This window comes from Ornithorhynchus anatinus, unplaced genomic scaffold, assembly GCF_004115215.2.
Source record: "Ornithorhynchus anatinus isolate Pmale09 unplaced genomic scaffold, mOrnAna1.pri.v4 scaffold_83_arrow_ctg1, whole genome shotgun sequence".
Lineage (NCBI taxonomy): Eukaryota > Metazoa > Chordata > Mammalia > Monotremata > Ornithorhynchidae > Ornithorhynchus > Ornithorhynchus anatinus.
In genome coordinates this window covers 1-22,928 of record NW_024396938.1, presented here as the reverse complement: position 1 = coordinate 22,928, position 22,928 = coordinate 1, and the positions used below count along the sequence as shown (strand labels likewise).

The following is a 22,928-nucleotide window of genomic DNA, read 5'->3' as shown; positions in this document are numbered from 1 at the left end:
CGGGACCAATCAGAGGCGAGTGGACGGGACGGAACCGTGATTGATGGGTGGGTTCAATCAGGGGTGAGTGGGCGGGGCCGAAATGGGAGCGATAAGTGGGCGGGGCTGACAAGGCCATGGCCAATCCGAGGCGAGTGGGCGGGGCTACCCTGATTGATAGCTGGGGTCAGTCAGAGGCGCGTGGAAAGGGGCCAAGACGAAGCCAATCAGGGGCAGGTGGGCGGGGCTTACCTGTGATTGGCAGACGGGATCTCAACCTAGGCCAGAGGGGAGTGGGCGGGCCTAAAGAGGCCATGACCAATCAGAGACGAGTGGGCGGGGCTGACCTGGGATTGATGGATGGGGTCAACCGGGGGGGTGGGGCCAATCGGGCAGGTGATTGACAGGTGGGCCTCAACCTAGGCCAATCAGAGGGGAGTGGGCGGGGCGACACCCCAATGGGGGCGGGGCTCGAGAAGAGGGCCGTCATTGGTGGTTGGGGCTTCCGGTGGGCGGGGCTTGCCCCCCCCCCCCGGGCCTCAGTTTCTCACCCCAGCTCCGGGGTCGACGAGCGCCCCTCCCCCACCGGCCCGGTGACCCCCGACCCTGCACGCGACCCCGATCGGCGCCCCCCCCCCCGCCCCGGGGCGGCCCCGGTGGGGGACGTCCGGTTCCGGGCCACAGCTCCAACGTCCCGCTCGCACCCGGGACCGGGCCCGGCCCGACCCCGCGGCCCCAGAGTCACGCTCGGCTCCGGACCCGACGGCTCCCAAATCGTGCTCGGCTCCGCAACGACGCCCGGCTCCAGGACCGGGCCCGGCTCGGCCCGACGGCTCCCAAACCGCGCTCGGCCCCGAATTCACTTTCGGCTGCAAAGTCACACTCGGTGCCAACCCGCACGGCTCCGCGGGGACGCTCGGCCCCGGACCCGTCGGCTCCAAAATCACGTCCGGCTCCGGACCGACGCTCGGCTCCGGACCCGTCGGCTCCCGAGTCGCCTCTGGCTCCAAAATGACGCCGGGCCCCGGATCTGCCGGCTCCGGAACCGGGCCCGGCTCGGCCCCACGGCTCCAAAACCACGCTCGGCTCCGGACCCGACGGCTCCAGAATCGAGCTCGGCTCCGGGAGGGGGTCCCGGGTCCGGGCCGAGGGGGGGCGGGGAGGGGTCCGGGGCGGACGGGGCGGACGGGGAGGGCGGGGGTCCCGGGCTCCCGCAGCTACTCGCCTTTGTAGCGCGGCGTGCGCTTCTCGCGGAAGGCCTGGAGCCCCTCCAGTCGGTCCTTGGTGGGGACGGTCTGCGGGGGGCAACGGCGACCGTCGCGGCATCCGCGCGGACGGCGCCGGGGCGGGCGGGTGCGGCTCCCGGGCTCCGTCCCCCTTCGGCGGAGGGGGGGGAACTGAGGCCCGGGCCTCCCCTCGCGCCCGCCACCCGGACCCACCTGAGCGTAGCAGGCCTCTTCTATGGCCAGTCCGGTCGCCAGGTCGACCTGTGGGGGGGTGGGGGGGGTCCCGGGGATCGCTCAGGGGGCGGCAGGGCCGGACGTGACCCCCCCCGCCCCCCGGCCTCCCCCTCGGCACCACGATGACCCCGCGGCGACCTCCCCGCCCCCCGGCCGACCGCCCCGGCGCCCCCGGACTGACCTCCATCCCTTGGTCGATGGCCAGCTTAGCCGCCCTCACGGCCACCGGACCCTGTGGGCGACGGGGCAGCCCCGAAGAGGGGTGGGTGGGGTCGCGGGGGGGGGACCGGCGGGGTCAGGGGGCGAGGGGCGGGGGGGTCAGGGGGCGAGGGGCGGGGTCACGGGACGACGGACAGGCCCGCGGGGGGGGGGGGGGGCCCGGGGTCCGGAGGGGTCGGGGGCCGGGGGCCGGGGGCGAGGAGGACCTGCGGGAGGAAGTCGCGGGCGAGGCGTAGGGCGCGCAGGAAGGCGGCGTCTCCGCGCGGGTTCTGCGGGGGGCTGTGGGTGACCAGGCCGGCGGCCCGCGCCTCGTCGCCGTCCAGCAGGCGGCCGGAGAAGATGAGCTCCTTGGCCAGCGCCGGGCCCACCGTCCGCGGCAGGCGCTGCGTCCCTCCTGCCGGGGACGCCCGCGCTCGCGCTCCTCCGCCCCGCGCCCTCTCTCTCTCTCCCCCTTCCCCTCTCCGTCTGCCATCGGCCGTCCCGTCCGTCTCTGTCCCTCCCCTCTCTCCATGTCTGTCTCTCCCTTGTCCACCTCTCCCCACCCGTCTCTCCCCATCTCTCACTTTCTCCTGTCCATCTCTGTCTCTCCCCATCCGTCTCTGACTCTCCTTTGTCCATCTCTGCCTCTCCCCGTCCATCTGTCTCTCCCCATCCATCTCTGTCTCTCCCCTATCTCCATCTCTGACTTTCCCCTGCCCATCTCTGTCTCTCCCCATCTGTCTGTCTCTCCCCGTCCATCTGTCTCTCCCCATCCACCTCTGTCTCTCCCCTCTCTCCATCTCTGACTTTCGCCTGCCCATCTCTGTCTCTCCCCATCCATCTCTGACTCTCCTTTGTCCATCTCTCCCATCCACCTCTGTCTCTCCCCTCTCTCCATCTCTGTCTCTCCCATCCATCTGACTGTCCCCTGTCCATCTCTGACTCTCGCTTGTCCATCTCTCCCCATCCATCTGTCTCTCCCCATCTCTGACTGTGCCCGTCCATCTGTCTCTCCCATCCATGTCTCTCCCATCCATGTCTCTCCCATCCATCTCTGTCTCTCCCTGTCCATCTGTCTGTCCCATCCATCCATCTCTCCCCATCCATCTGTCTCTCCCATCCATATGTCTCTCCCCATCCATCTCTGTCTCTCCCCATCCGTCTCTCCCATCCATGTCTCTCCCATCCATATGTCTCTCCCATCCATCTCTGTCTCTCCCCTGTCCATCCATCTCTCCCCATCCATCTGTCTCTCTCATCCATGTCTCTCCCCATCCATCTCTGTCTCTCCCCATCCGTCTCTCCCATCCATCTGTCTCTCCCCATCCATCTCTGTCTCTCCCCTGTCCATCTGTCTCTCCCCTCCATCTCTGTCTCTCCATGTCTCTGTCCCCGGCGACCGAGGCCCGTCGGGGGGTTCACCTGCTCCGGGGATGATGGCCAGTTTGGTCTCCACTAGGCCCATCTTCGCAGAGGACGCTGAGAAAAGAGAGAGGGGAGGAAGCCGTGATGGGGGGCACTTTTTTGGGGGGGGGTCAGTCTCCCCTGGCTGAGGTGTCCAGCACAGCTCCGTTTCCCCCCCCCCCTTTCTGGCACAATAATGAGGGCATTGGTGAGGCGCTTACTTGTAGGCCCGACACTGTGCTAAGCGTTGGGGGAGAGGCGAGGTCATCGGGTGGCCCCCCCGGTCTCCCCCTTTTAAAGAGGAGGAAACTGAGGCACGGAGAAGCGACGCGACTTCCTGAGAGAGGGCGGCTCAGCGGGCTGGGGGAGGCAGCGGTGGCGGGTTCGAATCCCGCCCGCGACGCGTGTCGGCTGGGTGACTTTGGGCCGGTCGCTTCCCTTCCTTGGGCCTCGGTTTCCCTCCTCGGTCAAATGGGGATGAAGACCGGGGGACCTTGAATGCGACCCGACGCTCAGATCGGGGCTTGGCAGAGAGTAGGCGCGTAGCCAACACTGAAGTTCTTCTTCGCTGGGCCTCAGTTTCCTCCTCTGGCAAATGGGTATGAAGACCGGGAGCCCCAAGGGGGACACCCCGGTGACCTTGTGTCCTCCCCAGCGCGTAGCGCAGTGCTCTGCACGTAGTAGGCGCTTCACGGATGCCATGAGCATTACGATTACTCTCTGGGCCTCAGTTTCCTCCTCTGGCAAATGGGTATGAAGACCGGGAGCCCCAAGGGGGACACCCCGCTGACCTTGTGTCCTCCCCAGCGCTTGGAACGGTGCTTTGCACACAGTAGGCGCTCAACAGATACCCTTGTTGCTATTAGCTCCACCCTCCCCAGGCCGCCGAGTCGAGCCCAGAGCGCTCCCTCCCCAGCTTCCACTCTCCGCAAAGCGCTGCGTTCTGCACCAGCACTCTCCCCAGGCCGATGAGTCGAGCCCAGAGCCCTGCATCCTCAGGTTGCCCCCTCCCCAGGCCAATGAGTGGAGCCCAGAGGAGTCGCTCCTGCAGCCCCAGCCTCCCCAGGGCAAGGATTCGAACCCACAGCCTTCGGGGTTGGAGGAGTCCCAGGCTAACGAATCGAGCCCAGAGCACTCACTCCTGCAGCTCAAGCCTCCCCAGGGCAAGGATTCGAACCCACAGCCTTTGGGCCTTGGAGGAATCCCAGGCTAACAAATGGAACCCGGGGCACTCACTCCTGCAGCTCAAGCCTCCCCAGGGCAAGGATTCGAACCCGCAGCCTTTGGGCCTTGGGGGAGTCCCAGCCTAACGAATCGAGCCCAGAGCACTCACTCCTGCAGCTCAAGCCTACCCAGGGCAAGGATTCGAACCCGCAGCCTTTGGGCCTTGGGGGAGTCCCAGCCTAACGAATCGAGCCCAGAGCACTCACTCCTGCAGCTCAAGCCTACCCAGGGCAAGGATTCGAACCCACAGCCTTTGGGGCTTGGAGGAATCCCAGGCTAACAAATGGAACCCGGGGAACGCACTCCTGCAGCTCAAGCCTTCCCAGGGCAAGGATTCGAACCCACAGCCTTTGGGGTTGGAGGAGTCCCAGGCTAACGAATCGAGCCCAGAGCACTCACTCCTGCAGCTCAAGCCTCCCCAGGGCAAGGATTCGAACCCGCAGCCTTTGGGCCTTGGAGGAATCCCAGGCTAACAAATGGAACCCGGGGCACGCACTCCTGCAGCTCAAGCCTACCCAGGGCAAGGATTCGAACCCACAGCCTTTGGGCCTTGGAGGAATCCCAGGCTAACAAATGGAACCCGGGGCATGCACTCCTGCAGCTCAAGCCTACCCAGGGCAAGGATTCGAACCCACAGCCATTGGGCCTTGGGGGAGTCCCAGGGTAACGAATCGAGCCCAGAGCACTCACTCCTGCAGCTCAAACCTAACCCAGGGGCAGGATTCGAACCCACAGCCTTTGGGCCTTGGGGGAGCGCCAGGCTAACAAATCGAGCCCAGAGCACACACTCCTGCAGCTCAACCCACCGCAGGCCGACGAGTCGAGCCCAGAGCGTTCGCTTAGGCAGCCCCACCCTCCCCAGGGCGACGAGCGGCAGTCCGAGCGGCCGATCCGGAAGCGTCCCGTTCGAATCCAGAGCCCGGGGGGGCGGGGGGGTCTCTTCCTCCCCAGGGCAACAAATCGAGGCCCGAGCGGTCTCTCCTGCAGCTGGACCCTCCTCAGGGCAACAAGTCGAGCTCCGAGGGCTCCATCTTGCAGTTGCATCCTCCCCAGGCCAGGTGGAGCCGGGAGCGCTCGCACCTGCAGCTGCACACTCTGCAGGGCAACCAGTCGAACGCCGAGCACTCGCTGCTGCAGCCCGCCCACCCTCCTCAGGGCAACGAGTCGAGCGCTGAGCGCCCCATCGGGGAGTGGGGGCCACGCCAGGATGATAAGTCGAGCCCCGAGCGTGCGCGCCTGCAGCTCCACAGGGCAGCCAATCGAGCACCGAGCGCTCCTGAAACCCCGCCCAGGCCGACAAGCCGAGCCCAGATGCTCCCTGCAGCCCTACCCTCCTCAGGGCAACGAGTCGAGCCCCGAGCAGCATTCACTCCTTCACCTCCCGAGGGCAACGAGTCGAGCACAGAGCGCTCCACCTTGAGCCTGCATCCCCCCCCCACCCAGGCCTGCGAATCGAGCCCAGAGCCACCCATCCCGTAGTTCCTCCCTCCTCAGGCTGACGAGTGGAGCTCAGAGCGCTGGCACCCAGAGATCTCCCCCCTCCCAGGCTGACAGGCGGATCACGCAGCGCTCGCTCCTGGACCTGTACCCTGGACTTCCGGTGGGTGGAGCCCGCTGGGCGGGGACTTCCGGTGGGCGGAACAGCCCATTGGGCGGGGCTGGGGCCTTCCAGAGAATGGAGCCACCTGATTGGGCGGGGACTTCGGGTGGGCGGGCCTTCCAGCGGATGGAGCCACCTCATTGGACGGGGACTTTCAGTGGGTGGGGGGAGGGACTTCCGGTGGATGGAAGCACCCCATTGGCTGGGGGCCTGCCAGTGAATGGAGCCACCTGATTGGGCGGGGACTTCGGGTGGGCGGGCCTTCCGGCGGATGGAGCCGCCTCATTGGACGGGGACTTTCAGTGGGTGGGGGGAGGGACTTCCGGTGGATGGAAGCACCCCATTGGACGGGGCTCAACTGAGGGTCGGGGCCTTCCAGGGAGTGGCGCCACCCCATCGGATGGGGGGACTTAAGTAATAATGTTGGTATTTGTTAAGCGCTTCCTCCGTGCAGGGCACCGTTCCACGCGCTGGGGGAGACACAGGGTCATCGGGTCGCCCCACCTGCGGCTCACAGGCTTCCTCCCCATTTGGCAGATGAGGTCACCGAGGCCCAGAGAAGCGAAGTGGCTCGCCCAAAGTCACACAGCAGACAAGCGGCAGAGCCGGGATTCGAACCCATGACCTCGGACTCCCGAGAGTGGGCGGGTCTCATCTTGGGGGGGGGGCCCTTCTGGTAGATGGAGCCACCCCATTGGAGGGGGGGGGATTTCGGGCAGGCGGGACGTGCCTGGGGGCGGGGCCTTCCTAGGCGAGGAGCCACACCATTGGATGGGATGATCGCTGGGGGGGGCGGAGCCACGCCATTGGGTGGGAAAGTCCAGTGGGGGGCGTGTCTGGGGGGGGCGGGACTTCCGGTGATAGGAAGCGCCCCATTGGATGGGGACTTCCGGCATAGGAGGGGGGGGTCTGGTGGGCGGGACTTCTGGTCGATGGAAGCGCCCCATTGGATGGGGACTTCGGGGGGGGTGGAGGGGTGGGACATCCGGTGAACGCAAGCACCCCATTGGATGGGGGACTTCTTCCGGGGGGGTTGAATCGGGGGGGGGGCGGGACTTTCGGTGGATGGGGCCACCCCATTGGCCGGGGACCTCCAGGGCGTGCGTCTGGGGGCGGGACCTCCGGTGAACGCAAGCACCCCATTGGACGGGGACCTCCGGCGGGCGGGCGCGCGGGGCGGGTGCCGGGGCGGGGCTCACCTGCCACGCGGATGTCACAGGCCAGGGCCAGCTCCAGCCCCCCGCCCAGGGCCAGCCCGTCCAGGGCCGCGATCGTCGGCACCGGGAGCTGCGCTGAAAAGACACGGGGGGCGGGGCGGGCCCGGTCACGACCTCGCCTAAGTCATAGCAATCATTATAATGTTGGTCTTTGTTAAGCGCTTCCTACGCGCAGAGCACTGTTCTAGGCGCTGGGGTCATCAGGTGGTCCCACGTGAGGCTCCCGGGCCTCATCCCCATTCGACAGAGGAGGGCACTGAGGCCCAGAGAAGGGAAGTGACTGGCCCGCGGTCACCCAGCTGACAAGGGGCGGAGGCGGGATTCGAACCCATGACCTCCGACTCCCGAGCCCGGGTTCTTGCCACTGAGCCGCGCAGATCTCCGCCAGAGGCCCCGCCATCCCCCTGGGACCCTGTAGTCCCCTCCACGGACCCTCCGAAAACCTCCAGGACCCCCGGGCCCTCTCCCGACACCCTCTGGGACCCGCCAACCCCCCATGGACTCCCCAAAAAACCTCGCCAGGGGCCCCCAGGAACCTCCAGGACTCCCATGACACTCCCCGGTCCCCCCAGAGAAGCCACGCAAACCCTCTGGGACCCTCCCAACCCCCTCGAAAAACCTCGAGGACGTCCCCCCAACCCTGTGGGGCCTCCACACCATCCCTGGGCCCCCCCAAAATCCTCCAATCTCCCCAGATCTCCCCCCCCCCAACAGGCCCCCCTCAAACCCTCCGGGACCCTCCCGTGTCCCCGGGGTGGGGGCCGATGGGGGGGTGGGTGCCCGGGGGCGTCCTCCCAACTCACCCAACTCGTTGATGACCCCGCGGACCTTGGAGACGAAGGCTCCCACCTGTCCGGCCTCCATCTTGGCTCGCTCCTTCAGGTCGGCTCCTGCGGCGGGAGGGAGGCGGGGCCCGACGCCCAGTGTCTATACCCCCGTCGGACTCTCCTCCTCCTCCTCTTGTTCCCCCTCCTCCTTTTGCTCCTCCTGCTCTTCCTTTTCCTCCTCCGTCTCTTCCTCCTCCTTTTCTTCTCTTCCTCCTCCTTTCCCTCCTCCTCCTCTTCCTCCTTCTCATTCTCCTTCTGCTCTTCCACCTCCCTTCCTCCTCCTCTTCTTCCTCCTCCTCCTCCTTTTCCTCCTGCTCTTCCTCCTCCTCCTTTCCTTACTTCTCTTCCTCCTCCTTCTCCTCTTCCTCCTCCTTTTCTTCCTTCTCTTGCTCCTCCTCTTCCTCCTCCTCCCCCTTCTGCTCTTCCTCCTTCTCTTCCTCCTCCTCCTCCTGCTCTTCCTCCTCCTCCTCCTCCTCGCACACGCGCCGCCCCCTCCTGATCATCAGGTCGGTATCTGTTAAGCGCCTACTAGGTGCCGAGCACTCTTCTAAGCATCAGGTCGTCCCCCGTGGGGCTCACAGTTAATCCCCATTTTCCAGACGAGGTCACTGAGGCCCAGAGAAATGACTCAACCACAATCACCCAGCTGACAAGCGGCGGAGCCGGGATTCGAACCCCTGACACTTAGGTGTCCGTCGGATTCCTCTCCTCTGCCCGTGCCACACCCCGTCTTTGTCGGCCCGTTCTCCCCCGTGCACACGCGCGGGGCCGCCCTCCCTCCTTCCTCCCGTGCGCCGCGGCGCGGAGGACGCACCGGCGCAGAAGACTCCGGGGACTTCGCTGCGCACGATGACCGTCCGCACCTTCTTGTCCGACTTCAGGGCCTCCAGCGACTGCGACAGCTGCGGGGACACGCGCGGGGGACACGTGCGGCGGGCACGCATGGGACACGCGCGGGGACACACCAGGATGGGGCGACGGGGCGACGCACGCATGTGTGCGCACGCACAGGAACGCCAGACACGTGTGGACGCGCGGGGACCCGTGGACACACAGGTCCACGCGGGGATACGTGGGCACACAAGTACATGAGGGGACACATGGACACACGGGGACACACAAGTCCACACGGAGGGGCGGAAAGAGAGACCGGAAGCGCTCGATAAATGTGACCGAACGAAGAGCCCGCGCTTCCCATCATCCCCATAATTCCTCTTCGGAGGAGCCGGCGGACGGATGAGCGTGCGCTGTGTGCGCCACGCTGTGCGGAGCGCTGGGGAGAGGGGCGGGGGAGGGGGTCCCCACCTGCTTGATGAGGTTCCAGCTGAGGGCGTTCTTGGCTTGGGGCCGGTTGAGGCCGAGCACGACGATGCCTGGGGAGGAGAGCGGGCACACTTGTCCCCACGCGTGCACACGCGTCCCCACGCGTACACACGCGCCCACACTCATGCCTCCGTGGGCACCCGCGCCCACACTCATGCATACGTGTGCACAGGCGCCCACGCTCATGTATACGTGTGCACACGGGCCCACGCTCAGGCATACGTGTGCACCCGCGCCCACGCTCAGGCATACGTGTGCACGCGCGCCCACGCTCATGCATACGTGTGCACGTGCGCTCACGCTCATGCATACGTGTGCACACGGGCCCACGCTCATGCATACGTGTGCACCCGCGCCCACGCTCATGCATACGTGTGCACACGCGTCCACAGACGCAGGCACGCGCGTCCACACACACAAGCACACATGCATCCGCACTGGCTCAGGGGAAAGAGCACGGGCTTTGGAGTCAGGGCTCATGAGTTCGAATCCCAGCTCTGCCACTTGTCGGCTGTGTGACTGTGGGCGAGTCACTTCACTTCTCCGTGCCTCAGTTCCCTCATCTGTAAAATGGGGATTAAGACTGTGAGCCCCACGTGGGACGACCTGATTCCCCTAGGTCTACCCCAGCGCTTAGAACAGTGCTCGGCACGTAGTAAGCGCTTAACAAATACCAACATTATCATTATTATTATTACGTCCAGGCACCTGCCCACGCATCCATGCGCGCGCACCCAGACCTGTGCACGGGCGTGCAAACACCGCGCTTTGCGGAGCCTCCGACTCCGCGCGGCGCTGCTGCCCCCTAGCGGCGGGGCGAGGCGGTGCAGGGCCGGGCAGGGGACGCCGTGCGTGACGTCGTGCGTGCCGTGCGTGACGTCGTGCGTGCCCCCGTGCGCGCCCCCGCCCCCCTCCCCGCGGGGCACCTTTGTCCTGGTCGGGCAGGAAGCGGAGGCGCAGCAGCTCGTCCTCCTCGCGGGGCTCCGACCCCAGGCCCCGGACCGCGCCGGAAGCGGAAGCGGCGCGCAACCGGAAGCGGAACCGGCCCCGGGCCCCGCGCCCCACCCCCAGCAGCCCCACACCCGCCGCCGCCGCCGCCGCCGCCATCTTCCCCGCGCCCGGACGCCCACTGCGCACGCGCGGCACGCACGAAGGGGGGGAGGGGGACGCACGGACGCAGGAGCACCCAGGGGCGGGGCCAGGCGCCGCCTCCCTGTGCGCATGCGCGCTCTGTCCCGTCCGAGACCCAACGGTCCGGGGGGGCACGTGACATTCCGCGCAGGCGCTCGATGCTCTCCGCGCACGATCGCCGAGGGGGGCGGGGCCAGGCGTTTCCCCGCCCCCCCGGATGCGCATGCGCGCCCTCTACCCTCTGCGACTTAACGGTCCGGCATGAGGCGCGTGACCAGCCGCGCATGCGCGCGCAGCCCCTCTCCCCCTTTGAGCCCCGGGGGGCGGGGCAAAGCGCCCCTCCCTATGCGCATGCGAGCTCTGTCCCCTCTGTCACCTAACGCTCCGGGGGGGTGGGAAAACACTTGACATTCAACGCATGCGCTCGATGCTCTCCGCGCACCACCGCGGAGGGGGCGGGGCCGGGCCCCCTCCTTGTGCGCATGCGCGCCTTCTCCCCTCTGCGACCTAACGGTCCGGGATGGGGTGCGTGCCCGCCGCGCATGCGCCCAGTCCGTCTCCGCCTATGAGCCCCAGGGGGCGGGGCAAAGCGCCCCTCCCTAGGCGCATGCGCGCCCTCTCCCCTGTCCGGTCTGAGGCCTAACGGTCCGGAGTGGGACGCCTGAGCCTCCGCGCATGCGCGCGCGGCTCCTCTCCGCACACGAGCGCCGAGGGGGCCAGACGTCCCCTCGCCATGCGCATGCGCATCACCTCCCCTCTGAGGCCTAACGGTCCGGAGGAGCCCGTTACCCTCCGCGCATGCGCGCCGTGCTCCTCTCCCCCACCGGCGCCAAAGGGGCGGGGCCAGGCGTCCCTTTGCGCATGCGCGCCTTCTCCCGCAGGCGGCCTAACGGTCCTGCCCCCCCCCGCGGTTATCCGTTGCGCATGCGCACGATGCTCCTTTCATTCATTCAATAGTATTTATTGAGCGCTTACTATGTGCTGAGCACTGTGTGAGAAGCAGCGTGGTGCAGTGGAAAGAGCATGGGCTTTGGAGTCAGGGCTCATGAGTTCGAATCCCAGCTCTGCCACTTGTCAGCTGTGTGACTGTGGGCGAGTCACTTAACTTCTCTGTGCCTCAGTTCCCTCATCTGGAAAATGGGGATTAAGACTGTGAGCCCCATGTGGGACAGCCTGATTCCCCTGTGTTTACCCCAGCGTTTAGAACAGTTCTCTGCACATAGTAAGCGCTTAATAAATACCAACATTAAATTAAATTATATGCGCTTGGACTGGACAATCCGGCAACAGATAGAGACCATCCCTGCCCATTGACGGGCTTACAGTCTAATCGAATAATAATGATAACATAATAATGTGGGGATTTGTTGAGCGCTTCCTACGTGCGGGGCACTGTGCTAAGCGCTGGGGGAGAGACACGGTCATCAGGTTGTCCCATGGGAGACTCGCAGTTAATCCCCATTTTAGAGAAGAGGTCACTGAGGCCCAGCGAAGGGAAGTGACTCGCCCACAGTCACCCAGCTGACAAGAGGCAGAGCGGGGACTCGAACCCATGACTTCTGACTCCCAAGCCCGTTGCTCTTTCCACTGAGCCACGCTGCTTCTCGATTCAATTCTGGGGGCGGGGGGGTCGAGCAGAAGGAAAGGGAGGACACTTCTCTGGGCCTCAGTTCCCTCATCTGGAAAATGGGGATGAAGACTGTGAACCTCACGTGGGACCACCTGATGACCCTGTCTCTCGCCCAGCGCTTAGAACAGTGCTCTGCACAGAGGAAGCGCTGGACAAATACAAATATTGTTGCTGTTTGACAAATACCAACAACCTGATGACCCTCTAGCCACCCCAGCGTTCAGAACAGTGCTTGGCATATAGTAAGCGCTCAACAAATACCAACATTGTTATTATTATTAATAATGCCATCATAATTAGATGCAGATCTAACGCATAATGCATAGCAGCGTGGCTCAGTGGAAAGAGCATGGGCTTCGGAGTCAGAGGTCATGGGTTCGAATCCCGGCTCGGCCACTTGTCAGCTGTGTGACTTTGGGCAAGTCACTTAACTTCTCTGTGCCTCAGTTGCCTCATCTGTAAAATGGGGATTAAGACTGTGAGCCCCACGTGGGACAACCCGATTCCCCTGTGTCTACCCCAGCGCTTAGAACAGTGCTCGGCACATAGTAAGCGCTTAACAAATGCCAACATCATTATTATTATTGTGAATGAAAGACCGCTCCGCCGCCCTTGCGCATGCGCGTGCCTCCCCTCCCACCCTCCTCTCAGGCGCATGCGCACACGTGCCCTGTTCCCGCCAAAGGGGGCGAGGCCTAACGGTCTGGCCGCTCCGCCTCCCTTTGCGCATGCGCGCATCCCTCCTTTACTGTCGTTTATCGCCCTCCCCCCTCGACCGCGTCTTCTGCGCATGCTCACAGTCTCTTATCCCCTCCCGCGGGGAGGGGGAGTTCTAACGGTCAGGCCGCTCCCTCCCCATCTGCGCATGCGCGCAAACCCGTTCTCCTTCCCCAGTGTTTCTCCCCCCCCCCCTCGGGCGCATGCGCACAGGCCCCTCCAATGCCGTCAGAGGGGGGCGGAGTCCTAACGGTCAGGCGGCTCGGCCTCCCAGCGCGCATGCGCTGGGTTCCTTAGGGGCGGAAGGGGGGCGCACCACCTCTGCGCCTGCGCACTCGTGCCGAGGTCGCGCATGCGCACGTGCGACCTAACGGTCCAAGGCCCCCTCATTCATTCATTCCTCCATCCATTCATTCATTCAACGGTGTTTATTGGGCGCTTCCCTGGTGCGAAGCACTGCACTAAGCGCTTGCATTGGGCGTCCCCACCCCCCCGTGGCCTTAGGGGAAGGAACCCAGAGCTGGGCTGGGCGCCAGGAGGTCCTGGGTTCTAATCCCGCCTCCTCCCCTTGTCTGCTCTTCGGCGACCTGGAAGCAGCATGGCTCCGTGGAAGGAGCCATCTGGCTTTGGAGTCAGAGGTCTTGAGTTCGAATCCCGGCTCTGCCACTTGTCGGCTGGGTGACTGTGGGCAAGCCACTTCACTTCTCTGGGCCTCAGTGACCTCACCTGGAAAATGGGGATGAAGGCCGGGAGCCCCACGGGGGCCAACCCGGTTCCCCCGTGTCTACCCCAGCGCTTAGCACAGTGCTCTGCACATAGGAAGCGCTTCACAAATACCAACATCATCCGTATTGTTATGATTACCTTGGGCCGGTCATTTCCCTGCTCCGGCCTCAGTTTCCCTCCTCTGTCCAACGGGGATTTAGGGAGGCGGGGAGCCGCGCGGCGCCCAGGGCCTGGGTCCCAGCCGATGAGCTCGGATCCGCCCCAGCGCTCAGCACAGTGTCTGCCACACCGTCGGGGCCTCACAAATACCGCCATGAAGATGCTCACTTCTCTGGGCCTCAGTTTCCCCCCTCTGTCCAATGGGGAATGAAGACCGTGAGCCCCACGGGGGACGACCCGATGACCTCGTACCTCCCCCCAGCGCTTCGAACAGCGCCCGGCACGGAGTCGGCGCTTCGCGCGCACCAACTCGACGCGGGCAGGGCATGTGTCTGTGGCTGTACTGGACTCTCCCGAGCGCTTAGTACAGTGCCGTGCACCCAGTGAGCGCTCGGGAGATACCGCCGAAGGAACGCACGGGGCGCCCAGGCTTCATCCCCATTTTGCAGAGGAGGAAACTGAGGCCCAGAGAGGCAACGTGACCCAGCCGACAAGGGGAGGAGCCGGGATTAGAACCCAGGACGTTCTGACGCCCGGGCCCTGCCCACTACGTTGTGCCGCTTCACCGTTCGGGTGGCCTTCGGGCGGCGCTTAGTCCGTGCCGGGCGCTGTACTAAACGCTGGGCTGGAGACGAGGGCGTCCCGGTCCCCTGTGCTCCTCCCAGCCTTCATCCCCACCTGACAAAGGAGGGAAACTGAGGCACGGAGAAGGGCAGGGACTCGCCCAAGGTCACACCGCGGACGAGTGGCCGAGCCGGGATGAGAACCCGGGGCCTGGGCTAAGCGCTCATCAGGTGGGACACCGTCCCCGGCCCGCGGGCCGACGGGGTTCGCCTCTCTCTGGAACACCTGAGGAAACTGAGGCAGAGGAAAGGGACTTCCCCAAGGTCACACGGGATAATAATGATGACGATGATGATGACGGCATTTGTTAAGCGCTTACTACGCGCCGAGCACTGTGCTAAGCGCTGGGGGAGAGACGGGGTCGTCAGGGTGTCCCACGTGAGGCTCCCCGTCTTCATCCCCATTTGACGGGGGAGGGAAACTGAGTCCCAGAGAAGTGAATTGTTAAAAGAAGTTAAGAATTAATAACTGATAATATCATTGCCGTTATCATTATTATTATTATTATCACTGTTACTAACGTGACCATGACCGAGCCGCTTCTCCGCGACAAGGGAAACGACTCAGCCGAGGTCACCCAGCGGAGGCGACGCGAACCCGGGGCCTGCGGCTCCTTTCCGCTCGGCCGCCTGGCTAAGACGAGGGAAACGACTGGGCCAAGGTCACCCGGCTCGGTGGAAAGAGGCCGGGCTGGGAGTCCGAGGTCAGGGGTTCGAATCCCGCGGCTCCGCCCCGGGTCCGCCGGGCGACCGTGGGCGAGTCACTTCCCTTCTCCGGGCCTCAGCGGCCTCATGGGGAAAATGGGGATGAAGACCGGGAGCCTCCCGGGGGCCGACCCGATGACCTTGTGCCTCCCCCAGCGCTCAGCCCAGGGCTCGGCGCAGCGTCAGCGAGGGCCTCTCTCCTCCCGGCTCCGCCGTGGTCGGCTGGGTGACCCCGGACGAGTCCTTCCGCTTCGAGAAGCAGCGCCGACACCGCCTCCAGGAAGCCTTCCCTGACCCCGGAGCCCGGGGAGGCGGCGGGTCCTGGGTTCGAATCCCGGGGCCCGGCCGCCCGGTGACCCTGGCCCAGTCACTTCCCTTCGCCGGGCCTCAGTTTCCTCCTCTGGCGAGGGAGGCCGGGATCCCCCCGGGTCCGACCGGATTTGCTCGTCTCCACCCAAGCGCTCAGTACGGTGCTCGGCACGTAGTGAACGCTTAATACCACCATTATTATTATTATTATTATTGTTATTATCCCTCTCGGGTGATCCTCCTCCCCGGGCCTCCATCTCGTCCGTGTCACCTCTGACCCCCGGCCTCCGTCCGGCCTCCAACGGCCTCCTGCCTCAAATCCCCCTGAACATTGCTCCCTCCTTCACAGCCTGATTGAAAGGACGCCTCCTCCTCCTCCTCCCCCTCCTCCTCCAGGAAGCCTCCCCTGATTGATCCCTCTAACTGCAACCTTCTCCCCGGGCCTCCATCTCTCCTGTCTCGCCACTGACCCCCGGCCTCCCTCCGGCCTCCCACGGCCTCTGGCATCCCATCGCTCTCTCCCCTCTTTCACAGCCCGATGGCAGGGACGCCTCCTCCTCCCCCTCCTCCTCCAGGAAGCCTCCCCTGATTGATCCCTCTAACTGCAACCTTCTCCCCGGGCCTCCATCTCTCCTGTCTCGCCACTGACCCCCGGCCTCCCTCCGGCCTCCCACGGCCTCTCGCATCCCATCGCTCTCTCTCCCCTTTCACAGCCCGATGGCAGGGACGCCACCTCCTCCTCCTCCTCCTCCTCCAGGCAGCCTCCCCTGATTGAGCTTTCTAACTTGAACCTTCTCCCCGGGCCTCCATCTCTCCTGCCTCACCTCTGACCCTGGCCTCCATCCTTCCCACCTCCTCTAATCGCCCTGCCGGTCCCTCTCAGCCTTAATGACTGCTTGACACCTCCTCCTCCTCCGCCGGGAAGCCTTCCCTGACTGCCCCCTCCTCTCCTCCCGCCCCCCTCGGCGCCGCCCCGCCTCGCTCCCACTCTCCATCCGTCCCCCCGCGTCGCTCGCGTCCGTGAGACGCGAAGTGGACGGAGCCCCGGCTGGGGACTCCGAGGGCGTGGGTTCGAATCCCGCCTCCGCCCCAGGTCCGTGTGGCCTCGGGCCGGTCGCTCCCCTTCTCCGGGCCTCGGTTTCCTCCTCTGTCCAAGGGGGATGAAGCCCGGGAGCCCCACGGGGGACCACCTGATGACCTCGGATCCCCCCCCCAGCGCTTAGCACAGTGCTTGGCCTCCTGATAACTACTTAATAAACACCACCATCATCATTCTCCTTCTTCTTCAAATCCCAGTTCCACCGCTCGTCAGCTGGGTGACCTTGGGCCCGTCACTTCACTCCTCCGGGCCTCGGTTTCCTCCTCTGTCCAAGGGGGATGAAGGCCGGGAGCCCCACGGGGGACGAACCGATGACCTTGTCTCTCCCCCAGCGTTTAGAACAGTGTTCGGCACCGAGTGAGCGCTTAACAAAGGCCATCTTCATCGTCCTCATCCCATCCCTCATTAGATTTCCTTCCATTCACGTCCAGCTCCCCCTCCACGCCGTCCGTTCGTGGTGGGCAGAGAATTGTCTACTGTCGCATGGGACTCTCCCAAGCGCTCAGCACAGGGCTCTGCCCACCGTAGGCGCTCAGTAAATAACGATCGGAGGGAGGTCCCGCGCGCGGGAAGCGCTCGATACATACGGTCGGTGGATCGGCTACCCGGTTGGCCCGGCCGGCTGGTTGAGACGCGATCGGCTGTCCCATCGACCGGCCGATCGGTTGTTCGGCGACGGATCGATTGCCCGGTTCTTTGACGGACCGGTCGATTATTCGGTCCTTCGACTGATGGGCTCATCGATTATCTGGTTGTTTGACTGACTGGTTGATTATGTAGTTGTTTGACCGATGGGCGGGCTGATTATTGGATCATCTGGTCATTCGTTTGACTCATGGACTGATTGATTATTTGGCTGACTGGTGGATTATCTGGTCATCTGACTGATGGGCTGATTGATTATGTTGTGATTATCTAGTTATTATTACATTATCAGTTGTTGTGGATGGGCTGATTAAGTGGTGATGATCTGGTTGTTTGACTGATGGGCCGATTGATGATGTGGTGATTATCCGGTTGTTTGACTGACTGGTTGATTACCTGGTCATTTGTTTAATAATAATAATGTTGGTATTTGTTAAGCGCTTACTACGTGCAGAGCACTGTTCTAAGCGCTGGGGTAGACACGGGGGAATCGGGTCGTCCCACGTGGGGCTCCCGGTCTTAATCCCCACTTTTACAGATGAGGGAACTGAGGCCCAGAGAAGCGAAGTGACTTGCCCTCAGTCACACAGCTGTGGCAGAGCGGGGATTCGAACTCATGAGCCCTGACTCCGAAGCCCGTGCTCTTTCCACTGCGCCACGCTGCTCCGCGCTGTTTAACCGATGGGCTGATTGATTATTTGGTGAACATCTCATTTTTTTGACTGACTGGTCGATTATGTGGTTGCTTGACTGATGGGCTGATTGATTATGTTGTGATTACGTGGTTGTTTGATTGACCGGTTATCCGGCTATTTGATCGATGGGCTGATTATTTGGTGATGATCTGGGTTTTTTTGACAGACTGGTCGATTATGTGGTCGTTTGACCGATGGGCCGATTGATTATGTGGCTGTTTGACTGACTGGCTGATTATCTGGCTGTTTGATCGATGGGCTGATTATTTGGTGATTATCTGGTTTTTTTTGACCGACTGGTCGATTACGTGGTCGTCTGACTGATGGGCTGATTGATTATGTGGTCGGTTGACTGACTGGTTATCTGGCTGCTCGACTGATGGGCTGATTTGGTGATTATCTGGTTTTTTTTTGACCGACTGGTTGATTACGCAGTTGACCGATGGGCCGATTGATTATGTGGTTGTTTGACTGACTGGCTGATTATCTGGCCGTCTGATTGATGGGCTGATGATTTGGCGATCACCCGGCTGTTTGACCGATGGGCTGATCGATCACTTGGTGATTATCCGGTTGTTTTGACCGACTGGTCGATTATGGGGTAGTTTGGCCGATGGCCTGATGATTTGGCGATCATCCGGCTGCTTGACCGATGGGCTGATTGATTATTTGGTGGTTTGACTGATGCACTGATGGATGTGTCAGTGCACGCACGGCCAGGCCATTCGAAAAGGACGACGATGCTAACGATGACCGTATCCGTTAAGCGCTCACTAGGCGCCAGGCACCGTACTAAGCGCCGGGGGCGATACGAGCCGATGGGGTCGGACCCGGGCCCTGCACCCCGTGGGGCTCCCGGTCTCCCCTCCCCCTTGGACGGAGGAGGGAACTGAGGCCCAGAGAAGGGAGGAGACTCGCCCGAGGCCACCCAGCAGTCAGGGGGCGGAGCCGGGATTAGAAGCCAGGTCCTCGCACTCCCAGCCCCGGGTTCTCCCTTGGGAGTCCATCCTGATTTGCCTGTCCCCGTCCCAGCGCTCAGTACAGTGCCCGGCACCCAGCTAGCGCTTAACGAATACCACAATCTCACTCAGCGCTCGGAACGGTGCTCGGCACACAGCGGGCGCGTAACGAACACCACAATATCCTTCAGCGCTTAGAACAGTGCTCGGCACCCAGTGAGGGCAAAACAAATGCCACACGATATCACCCAGCGCTCGGAACGGTGCTCGGCACACAGTCAGCGCTTAATAAATACCGTCGTCATTAACACGACCCATTGGCCTCCGCTGCCTCTGACAGGTTGCTCGGCGGTCTGGCTGACGGTTTGACGATTTGGCCGGTGGTTTGAATGACAGGTCGATTGTCCGGTGGTCTGCCTGACAGGGGGTGGGGGGGATGGTTCTTCCAGTAATTGGACTGACGGGCGGACCGTCCCTCCGGCGATGTCACCGTCTGGTCGGTTGGTGGGTTGCCCGGCAGTCGGACTGACAGCTCGACGATCTCTCCGGTGTTCTGACTGATGGGCGGCCCGGTTGAGTGACAGGTGACCCGACCGATGGGTTAATCGCCCGCCTGCTCGTCTGTTTGGGGGTCTAGGTTGACTGACAGGTCGGTGGTTTGGCGACCTGAGGGGCGGGGGTCGTCTGGGGGTCTGACCGACAGGTAATCTGACGGGTAGCCTGGTGGTAGGGAAGGGAAGGGGTCCGACCGACGGGTCGATTATGGGTCTGGCGGTCTGACCGACGGGTTGTCGCTTGTTTGATGGCTTGACTGACGGGTCATACAGCTGCCCAGTTGGGGGGGGGATCTGACAGGACATTGGGCGGTTTGACCGACAGGCCGGTTGTCTGATTTGATTGACAGGTGATGGGGTGATCTGACAGGTCATTTATCCACCTGCTGGGGTTTTTTTGGGCGGGCGGGCGGGGGGGGGGGGGGGGGTTCTGACTGATAGGCCCAATGGATCAATTACTCATCTGGTGTCCTGACAGCTTCTTTGCCTGGTTGTCTGCTGGCCATTGATCGGGCTGGTCCGGTGGTTTGAATGACAGCTGATTGGGTGATCTGACTCACGGGTCGTTTACCTGCCGGTCGGGGGGGGGGGGGGGGGGGGGGGGGGGTCTGATTGATGGGCCATCGGGTGGTTTGACTGACAGCTGATTCGGCGATCTGACAGGTTCTCCGCCTGGTGGTTCGGGGCGTCCGGACGACGGGCCGATTATCCGTCGGGTGGTTTGACTGACAGGCGATTCGGGGACGGGACGGGTTATTTATCGACCTGCTGGTTGGGGGGTTTGGCCGACGGGTCCCTGACTTATCCGGTGTTCGGACCGCTGGACTGTCCGGCGGTTCGATTGACCGGTGATTCGGCGACCTGCCCGGCAGGTTCTTTGGCTGCTGTTTCGGGGGTCTGATTGACAGGCCATTGGGCGGTTTGACCGACGGGTCGATCACCTGACAGGTTTTCTGCCTGGCTGCCTGACCGACGGGTGATTTATCTAACGGTTTGACTGACAGGTGATCGGGTGATCTGACAGGTCGCTTGCCGGCTGGTCTGGGGGTCCGACGGATAGGCCAACGGGTGGTTTGACTGACGTGTCAATTACTCGTCTGGCGGTCTGACGGACAGGTGATCGGGTGATGGGACTGACAGGTTGTTTGCCCGCCGACTTGGGGGTCCGACCGACGGGTCGATTATCCGTCTGGTGGTCTGAATGACAGGTGATCCGGTGATCCGACGGAGAGGTTGCTTGCCTGCTGGTTTGGGGGTCTGACTGATGGGCCGTCGGGCGGTTTGACCGACAGGGGACGGGGCGATCCGACCGACAGGTCAACCATCGCCCTGCCGGGTCGGGGGCTTCGACTGACGGGCGGCTGACTGACCCGGGGTCCCGCCGGACGGGCCGGCTGGTGGTCTGACTGCCAGGTGATCGGGTGATCTGATTGACAGGTCGCCTCCCCGCCGGTCAGGGGGCGCGACTGACGGGCGGCTGACCGATCCGGCGTCCCCGGCCGGCGGTCCGGCGACGGGCCCGCCGGCTTCTCGGCCCGGTCGTCCGGCGCGTGGTGGGGGGGTGGGGGTGGGGGGGTGTTTGACTGACGGGTGACTCGGTGGTCCGACTGACAGGTCGTTTAATCCGCCCGCCGGACCCCCGGGCCGTCCGTTCCCGGCGCTCCGGACGGGGCCCCGCGCGGAGCGGGCCGCGGGGAGGGGGTCCCGCCCCCCGCCCGCCCCGCGGGTCACCCCGAGTCCGAGGCGGCCACGGCCCGGCCCCCGCCCAGGCCCCGGAGGGCCGCCCCGCGGTCCGAGAGGCCGCCCCCGTCGGGGGCCGGAGGGGGCCAGAGCCCCCAGGCCTGGAGGCGGGTGACCTGGAGGGCGAAGGGGGGCGGGAGGTCGGCCTCGGATCCCTCCCGCTTCAGGGGGGCGGCGCCCCGGACCTTGAGGCGCAGCTTGTGGGGCAGGGCGGCGGGGGCGGCGGGCCCGGGCCCCTTGGGGACCCGCTGTTCGTCCTCGCCGTCCGAGGGGGTCTTCCCGCCCCCGGCCTCGTCGGCCTCCGACCCCCGGGGCGACCCGGCCTCGGGGGGCTCCAGCTTGACGGGGGGCGGCGGGAGGAGGCCGAAGCGGGCCTTGAGTGCGAGGAGCTCGGCCCGGAGGGCGGCGTTCTCCCGGCCCAGGGCCACCAGCCGGCTCTCCAGGACCAGGTCGTTGAGCCGCCGCTTCTCCCGCGACCTCTTGGCCGCCTCGTTGTTCCGCCGCCGCTTCTCCCAGTACTGAGCGTCCTTCTTCTCCTCGGGGGTGAATTCGCGCCGGCGACGCCGGGAGGACGAGGACGGCGACGAGGACGGCGGCGGCGGCGGCGGCGGCGGGAGGGGAGGAGGGAGGCGGGCCGGCGGGGGTCCCGGGGCGGCGGAGGCGACGGCGGCGGCGGGGTCCTCCTCGGGGTCGTCCCGCGGCGGGACGGGCTTCAGCGCCTCCATGGCCGCCCGGGGGCCGGGTCGGGGTCTCCGGAGGCCGGCGGGGGCCGGTGGGGGCCCATCCGGGGGCGGGGCGGCCTGGCGGGGGGGGGGGGGGGCGGGGGCCGGGTTCGGGATCCGCTCCCGCCTCCCGCCGGACCCCCGCTCGCGCCCCGACGCCCGTCCGGACCCCGGCTCTCCCCGCCCTCCCCCCCACCACCCCCCACCCCGGCGCCGCCTCCTCCGGGAGCCCTCCCCGATCCGCCCCGACGCCCTCCCGGGTTGGGTTCGAATCCCACTTGCCTGCCGGGCGACCTCGGGCGGCTCACTGCGCTCCTCCGGGCCTCGGCGACCTCATCTGCAAGAACGGGGACGGGGACGGTGAGTCCCGCCGGGGGGCGCCGGGGGGCCGGGCCCGACCCCAGTTCGCCTTGTCTCCGCCCCAGCGCTCAGCACGGGGCCGGGCACGTCCCGAGCGCTTACTGGACGCCACGGTTGTCATCGCTGTGAGGAGGAGGAGGAGGAGGAGGAGGAGGAAGAGGGCGAGACGAGGTGGAGGAAGAGGGGGAGGAGGACGGAGAGGAGATGAGGAGGAGGAGAAGAGGAAGGAGGAGAAGAGGAGGAGGGAGAGAAGAGGAGGAAGAGGGGGAAAAGAGGAAGAGGAGGAAAAGAGGAGGAGGAAAGAGGAGGAAGAGGAGGAGGAAAAGAGGAGGAAGAGGAGGAGGAAAAGGAGGAGGAAAAGGAGGAGGAGGGAGAGAAGAGGAAGAGAAGAGGAGGAGGAGGAAGAGGAGGAAAAGAGGAGGAAGAGGAGGAGGAAAAGAGGAAGGAGGAGGAGAAGGAGGAGGAGGAAGAGGAGGAGGAAAAGAGAAGGGAGAGAAGAGGAAGAGAAGAGGAGGAAGAGGAGGAAAAGAGGAAGGAGGAGGAGAAGAAGAGGAGGAAGAGAAGGAAAAGAGGAAGAGGAAAAGAGGAGGAAGAGGAGGAGGAAAAGAGGAAGGAGGAGGAGGAGGAAAAGCGGAGGAAGAGGAGGAGGAAAAGAGAAGGGAGAGAAGAGGAAGAGAAGAGGAGGAAGAGGAGGAGAAGAGGAGGAAAAGAGGAAGGAGGAGGAGGAGAAGAGGAGGAAGAGAAGGGAAAGAGGAAGAGGAGGAGGAAAAGAGGAGGAGGAAGAGAAGAAGAGGAGGAAAAGAGGAAGAGAAGAGGAGGAGAAAGGGGAAGAAGAGAGAGGAGGAGGAGGAAGAGAGGAGGAAGAGGAAGAGAAGAGGAGGAGGAGGAAAAGAGGAAGAAAGGAGGAGGAGGAGGAGGGAGG

The 22,928-nt window shown here is 64.3% G+C and overlaps 2 protein-coding genes across 4 annotated transcripts; both read right to left on the bottom strand.

The window, feature by feature from the left end:
* Window positions 1-1,152: 1,152 nt before the first annotated feature.
* Window positions 1,153-19,548, bottom strand: AUH (AU RNA binding methylglutaconyl-CoA hydratase). 3 transcript variants are annotated; one of them, XM_029057298.2, is made up of 10 exons: window positions 18,927-19,546; window positions 9,215-9,282; window positions 8,724-8,811; window positions 7,886-7,972; window positions 7,065-7,157; window positions 3,060-3,116; window positions 1,865-2,052; window positions 1,621-1,671; window positions 1,419-1,466; window positions 1,153-1,274 (listed from the first exon to the last, which is right to left on the bottom strand). In XM_029057298.2, exons 1-10 carry the CDS (start codon window positions 18,946-18,948, stop codon window positions 1,197-1,199), a joined length of 780 nt encoding a protein of 259 aa, XP_028913131.1. In that variant the 5' UTR covers window positions 18,949-19,546; the 3' UTR covers window positions 1,153-1,196. The 3 variants fall into 3 exon arrangements, with proteins under 3 accessions (XP_028913131.1, XP_028913132.1, XP_028913133.1); XM_029057299.2 differs by lacking the exon at window positions 1,621-1,671 and having other exon boundaries at window positions 18,927-19,548; XM_029057300.2 differs by lacking the exons at window positions 7,065-7,157; window positions 7,886-7,972; window positions 8,724-8,811; window positions 9,215-9,282; window positions 18,927-19,546 and adding an exon at window positions 5,072-5,480.
* Window positions 19,549-20,786: 1,238 nt separating this feature from the next.
* LOC114808990 (nuclear factor interleukin-3-regulated protein-like) lies at window positions 20,787-21,545 on the bottom strand (the record flags this gene model as incomplete). The annotated part of the gene is made up of 1 exon (XM_029057301.2): window positions 20,787-21,545. A coding segment is annotated over one exon (634 nt), but the record flags the coding sequence as incomplete, so codon positions are not given.
* Between the last annotated feature and the right edge of the window lie 1,383 nt (window positions 21,546-22,928).